At 56.0% G+C, this 6,479-nt stretch overlaps 1 protein-coding gene across 1 annotated transcript; it reads right to left on the minus strand.

Moving 5' to 3' along the window:
• Positions 1-709: 709 nt before the first annotated feature.
• Positions 710-5,968, minus strand: LOC124731465 (mucin-17-like; the record flags this gene model as incomplete). The annotated part of the gene is made up of 3 exons (XM_047248515.1): positions 710-1,397; positions 1,439-5,590; positions 5,632-5,968. Coding segments are annotated over 3 exons (5,177 nt in total), but the record flags the coding sequence as incomplete, so codon positions are not given.
• Positions 5,969-6,479: the final 511 nt, after the last annotated feature.

Raw genomic sequence — 6,479 nt, forward strand, 5'->3', positions numbered from 1 at the left:
AGGACAGCACAACTCGAGATGACAGCACAACTTGAGATGACAGCACAACTTGGGTGGACAGCACAGCTTGCGAGGACAGCAAAGCTTGCGAGGACAGCATGTCTTGCAAGGACAGAACGGCTTGCGAGGACAGCACGGCTTGCGGGGACATCACGGCTTGCGGGGACAGCACGGCTTGCGAGGACAGCACAGCTTCCGAGGACAGCACAGCTTGCGAGGACAGCACAGCTTGCGAGGACAACACAGCTTGCGAGGACAGCACAGCTTGCGAGGACAGCACAGCTTGCGAGGACAGCACAGCTTGCGAGGACAGCACAGCTTGTGAGGACAGCACAGCTTGCGAGGACGGCTCAACTTGAGAGGACAGCTCACCTTGAGATGACCGCTCAACTTGAGAGGAGACCTCAACTTGAGAGGAGAGCTCAACTTGAGAGGAGAGCTCAATTTGAGAGGAAAGCTCAACTTGAGAGGTCAGCTCAACTAGAGAGGACAGCTCAACTAGAGAGGACAGCTCAACTAGAGAGGACAGCTCAACTAAAGAGGACAGTTCAACTAGAGAGGACAGATCAACTAGAGAGGACAGCTCAACTTGAGAGGACAGCTCAACTTAAGAGGACAGCTAAACTTGAGAGGATAGCTCAACTTGAGACGACAGCACAACTTTTGAGGACAGCACAGCTTGGGAGGACAGCACAGCTTGCGAGGACCGCTAAAATTGCGAGGACAGCATGGCTTGCGATGACAGCACGGCTTGCAAGAACAGCACAGCTTGCGAGGACAGCACGGCTTGCGAAGACAGCATGGCTTGCGAGGACAGCACGGCTTGCCAGGACAGCACGGCTTGCGAGGACAGCACGCCTTGCGAGGACAGCACCGGTTGCGAGGACAGCATGGCTTGCGAAGACAGCACAGGTTGTGAGGACACCACGGGTTGCGAGGACAGCACAGCTTCCGAGGACAGGACAGCTTCCGAGGGCAGCGCAGCTTCTGAGGACAACACAGCTTCCGAGGACAGCACAGCTTGCGAGGACAGCACAGCTTGCGAGGACAGCACAGCTAGCGAAGACAGCACAGCTTGCAAGGACTGCACAGCTTGCGAGGACAGCACAGCTTGCGAGGACAGCACAGCTTGCGAGGACAGCACAGCTTGTGAGGACAGCACAGCTTGCGAGGACTGCACAGCTTGCGAGGACAGCACAGCTTGCGAGGACAGCACAGCTTGCGAGGACAGCACAGCTTGCGAGAACAGCACAGCTAGCGAGGACAGCACAGCTTGCGAGGACAGCAAGGCTTGCGAGGACAGCACGGCCTGCGAGGACAGCATGGCTTGCGAGGACAGCACGGCTTGCAGGGACAGCACAGCTTGCGAGGACAGCACAGCTTGTGAGACAGCACAGCTTGCGAGGACAGCACAGCTTGCGAGGACAGCACAATTTGCGAGGACAGCACAGCTTGCGAGGACAGCACAGCTTGCGAGGACAGCACAGCTAGCGAGGACAGCACAGCTTGCGAGGACAGCAAGGCTTGCGAGGACAGCATGGCCTGCGAGGACAGCACGGCTTGCGATGACAGCACAGCTTGCAAGGACAGCACAGCTTGCGGGGACAGCACAGCTTGCGAGGACAGTACAGCTTGCGAGGACAGCACAACTTGCGACGACAGCACAGCTTGCGAGGACAGCACAGCTTGCGAGGACAGCTCAACTTGAGAGGACAGCTCAACTTGAGAGGACAGATCAACTTGAGAGTACATCTCAACTTGAGAGGAGAGCTCAACTTGAGAGGAGAGCTCAACATGAGAGGAGAGCTCAACTTGAGAGGACAGCTCAACTTGAGAGGACAGCTCAACTTGAGAGGAGAGCTCAACTTGAGAGGACAGCTCAACTTGACAGAACAGCTCAACTTGAGAGGACAGCTCAACTTGAGAGGACAGTTCAACTTGAGAGGACAGCTCAACTTTAGAGGACAGCACAACTCGAGATGACAGCACAACTTGAGATGACAGCACAACTTGGGTGGACAGCACAGCTTGCGAGGACAGCAAAGCTTGCGAGGACAGCATGTCTTGCAAGGACAGAACGGCTTGCGAGGACAGCACGGCTTGCGGGGACATCACGGCTTGCGGGGACAGCACGGCTTGCGAGGACAGCACAGCTTCCGAGGACAGCACAGCTTGCGAGGACAGCACAGCTTGCGAGGACAACACGGCTTGCGAGGACAGCACGGCTTGTGAAGACAGCACAGGTTTCGAGGACAGCACGGGTTGCGAGGACAGCACAGCTTCCGAGGAAAGGACAGCTTCTGAGGACAGCACTGCTTCTGAGGACAACACAGCTTCCGAGGACAGCACAGCTTGCGAGGACATCACAGCTAGCGTGGACAGCACAGCTTGCGAGGACAGCACAGCTTGGCAGGACAGCACAGCTAGCGAGGACAGCACAGCTTGCGAGGACAGCAAGGCTTGCAAGGAAAGCACGGCATGCGAGGACAGCACGGCTTGCGAGGACAGCACAGCTTGTGAGGACAGCTCAACTTGAGAGGACAGCTCAAGTTGCGAGGACAGTTCAACTTGAGAGGAGAGCCCAACTTGAGAGGAGTGCTCAACTTTCGAGGACAGCAAAGCCAACGAGGCTAGCACGGCTTGCGAGGACAGCACGGCTTGCAAGGACAGCACGGCTTGCGAGGACAGCACAGCTTGCGAGGACCGCACAGCTTGCGAGGACAGCACAGCTTGCGAGGACAGAACAGCTTGCGAGGACAGCTCAACTTGAGAGGACAGCTCAACTTGAGAGGACAGTTCAACTTGAGAGAACAGCTGAACTTGAGAGGACAGCTCAGCTAGAGAGGACAGCGCAACTTGATAGGACAGCCCTACTTGAGAGGACAGCTCAACTTGATAGGACAGCTCAACTTGAGAGGACAGTTCAACTTGAGTGGACAGCAAAGTTTGCGAGGACAGCACAGCTTGCGAGGACAGCACGGCTTGCGAGGACAGAACGGCTTGCGAGGACAGCACAGCTGGCGAGGACAGCACAGGTTGCGAAGACAGCACAGCTTCCGAGGTCAGCACAGCTTGCGAGGACAGCACGGCTTGCGAGGACAGCACAGCTTGCGAGGACAGCACAGCTTGCGAGGACAGCACAGCTTTCGAGGACAGCTTAGCTTGCGAGGACAGCACAGCTTGCGAGGACAGCACAGCTTGCGAGGACAGCACAGCTTGCGAGGACAGCACAGCATGCGAGGACAGCACGGCTTGCGAGGACAGCACGGCTTGCGAGGACAGAACCGCTTGCGAGGACAACACAGCTTGCGAGGACAGCACAGCTTGCGAGGACAGCACAGCTTGCGAGGACAGCACAGCTAGCGAGGAAAGCACAGCTTGCGAGGACAGCAATTCTTGCGAGGACAACATGGCCTGCAAGGACAGCACGGCTTGCAGAAACAGCACAGCTTGCGAGGACAGCACAGCTTGCGAGGACAGCACAGCTTGCGAGGACAGCACAGCTTGCGAGGACAGCACAACTTGCGAGGACAGCACAGCTTGCGGGGACAGCACAGCTTGCGAGGACAGCACAGCTAGCGAGCACAGCACAGCTTGCGAGGACAGCAAGGCTTGCGAGGACAGCACGGTCTGCGAGGACAGCACGGCTTGCAAGGACAGCACAGCTTGCGAGGACAGCACAGCTTGCGAGGACAGCACAGCTTGCGAGGACAGCACAGCTTGCGAGGACAGCACAACTTGCGAGGACAGCACAGCTTGCGAGGACAGCACAGCTTGCGAGGACAGCTCAACTTGAGAGGACAGCTCAACTTGAGAGGACAGCTCAACTTGAGAGTACACCTCAACTTGAGAGGAGAGCTCTACTTGAGAGGAGAGCTCAACATGAGAGGAGATTTCAACTTGGGAGGACAGCTCAACTTTAGAGGACAGCTCAACTTGAGAGGACAGCTCAACTTGAGAGGACAGCTCAACTTGACAGAACAGCTCAACTTGAGAGGACAGCTCAACTTGAGAGGACAGTTCAACTTGAGAGGACAGCTCAAGTTTAGAGGACAGCACAACTCGAGATGACAGCACAACTTGAGATGACAGCACAACTTGGGTGGACAGCACAGCTTGCGAGGACAGCAAAGCTTGCGAGGACAGCACGGCTTGCAAGGACAGAATGGCTTGCGAGGACAGCACGGCTTGCGGGGACAGCACGGCCTGCGGGGACAGCACGGCTTGCGAGGACAGCACAGCTTCCGAGGACAGCACAGCTTGCGAGGACAGCACAGCTTGCGAGGACAACATGGCTTGCGAGGACAGCACGGCTTGCGAGGACAGCACAGGTTGCGAGGACAGCACGGGTTGCGAGGACAGCACAGCTTCAGAGGAAAGGACAGCTTGCGAGGACAGCACAGCTTGCGAGGACAGCACAGCTTGCGAGGACAGCACAGCTTGCGAGGACAGCACAGCTTGCGAGGACAGCACAGCTAGCGAGGACAGCACAGCTTGCGAGGACAGCAAGGCTTGCGAGGACAGCACGGCTTGCGAGGACAGCACGGCTTGCGAGGACAGCCAAGTTTGCGAGGACAACATGGCCTGCGAGGACAGCACGGCTTGCAGAAACAGCACGGTTTGCGAGGACAGCACAGCTTGCGAGGACGGCACAGCTCGCGGGGACAGCAGAGCTTGCGGGGACAGCACAACTTGTGGAGACAGCACAGCTTGCGCGGACAGCACAGCTTGCGGGGACAGCACAGCTTGCGGGGACAGCACAGCTTGCGGGGACAGCACAGCTTGCGAGGACAGCACAGCTTGCGAGGACAGCACAGCTTGCGAGGACAGCACAGCTTGCGAGGACAGCACAGCTTGCGAGGACAGCTCAACTTGAGAGGACAGCTCAACTTGAGATGACAGTTCAACTTGAGAGGAGAGCACAACTTGAGACGACTGCTCAACTTGAGAGGACAGCAAAGCTTGCGAGGACAGCATGGCTTGCGAGGACAGCACGGCTTGCAAGGACAGCACAGCTTGCGAAGACAGCACAGCTTGCGAGGACAGCACAGCTTGCGAGGACAGCACAGCTTGTGAGGACAGAACAGCTTGCGAGGACAGCTCAATTTGAGAGGACAGATCAACTAGAGAGGACAGCTCAATTTGAGAGGACAGCTCAACTTGAGAGGACAGTTCAACTTGCAAGGACAGCTCAACTTGCGAGGACAGCACAGCCTGCAAGGACAGCACAGCTTGCGAGGACAGCACGGCTTGTGAGGACAGCACGGCTTGCGAGGACAGCACAGCTTGCGAGGACAGTACGGCTTGTGAGGACAGCACGGCTTGCGAGGAGAGCACAGCTTGCGAGGACCGCACAGCTTTCGAGGACAGTACAGCTTGCGAGGACAGCACAGCTTGCGAGGACAGCCAAGTTTGCGAGGACAGCACAGCTTGCGAGGACAGCTCAACTTGAGAGGACACCTCACCTTGAGAGGACAGCTCAGCTAGAGAGGACAGCGCAACTTGAGAGGACAGCTCTACTTGAGAGGACAGCTCAACTTGAAAGGACAGCTCAACTTGAGAGGACAGCTCAACTTGAGAGGACAGCCAACTTGAGAGGACAGCAAAGCTTGCGAGGACAGTACGGCTTGCGAGGACAGCACAGCTTGCGAAGACAGCATGGCTTGCGAAGACAGCACGGCTGGAGAGGACAGCACAGGTTGCGAGGACAGCACAGCTTGCGAGGACAGCACAGGTTGCGAGGACAGCACAGCTTGCGAGGACAACACAGCTTGCGAGGACAGCACGGCTTGCGAGGACAGCACAGCTTGCGAGGACAGCACAGCTTGCGAGGACAGCACAGCTTGCGAGGACAGCACAGCTTGGGAGGACAGCACGGCTTGCGAGGAGAGCTGAACTTGAGAGGGCAGCTCAACTTGAGATGGCAGCTCAACTTGAGAGGATAGCTCAACTAGAGAGGACAGCTCAACTTAAGAGGACAGCACAACTTGAGAGGACAGCACAACTTGAGAGGACAGCACAACTTGCAAGGATAGTAGACCTTGTGATTAACCTTCTAGTGCCTTAACCATTGTACATTCAGTAACAGTTTCATTTGGAGCAACCTTTCTGTATACAGTAACACTTGCATGTACAGATATACTGATATGAATAGGAATAATTTCACCTTCAGCAGTTTTCGCTAATAGAACATGAATAGTGTGTGCTGCAACTCTTGCATCTACAGTATCTCAAATGTGCTGAGTAAGTTTTGCGTAAGCAGTCACTCCTCCATGCAAGCTATCTCTTGCATGTTCAGTAACAGATGCTTTTGCAGCTGAGATGTGTGTATTAACCACAGAACTTGAATAGACTGCTTTGCATGCTGTAATGCGGAAAGAAAGAGATGGGGAGGAGAAAAAGTAGTATGTAGGAAGAAGGGTGGGAGGGAGGGAGGGAATGTATGAGGAAAGTATGTTTGAGAGAGTTGAAGAGGATAG

The sequence above is a fragment of the Schistocerca piceifrons genome, unplaced genomic scaffold (genome assembly GCF_021461385.2).
Source record: "Schistocerca piceifrons isolate TAMUIC-IGC-003096 unplaced genomic scaffold, iqSchPice1.1 HiC_scaffold_1286, whole genome shotgun sequence".
Lineage (NCBI taxonomy): Eukaryota > Metazoa > Arthropoda > Insecta > Orthoptera > Acrididae > Schistocerca > Schistocerca piceifrons.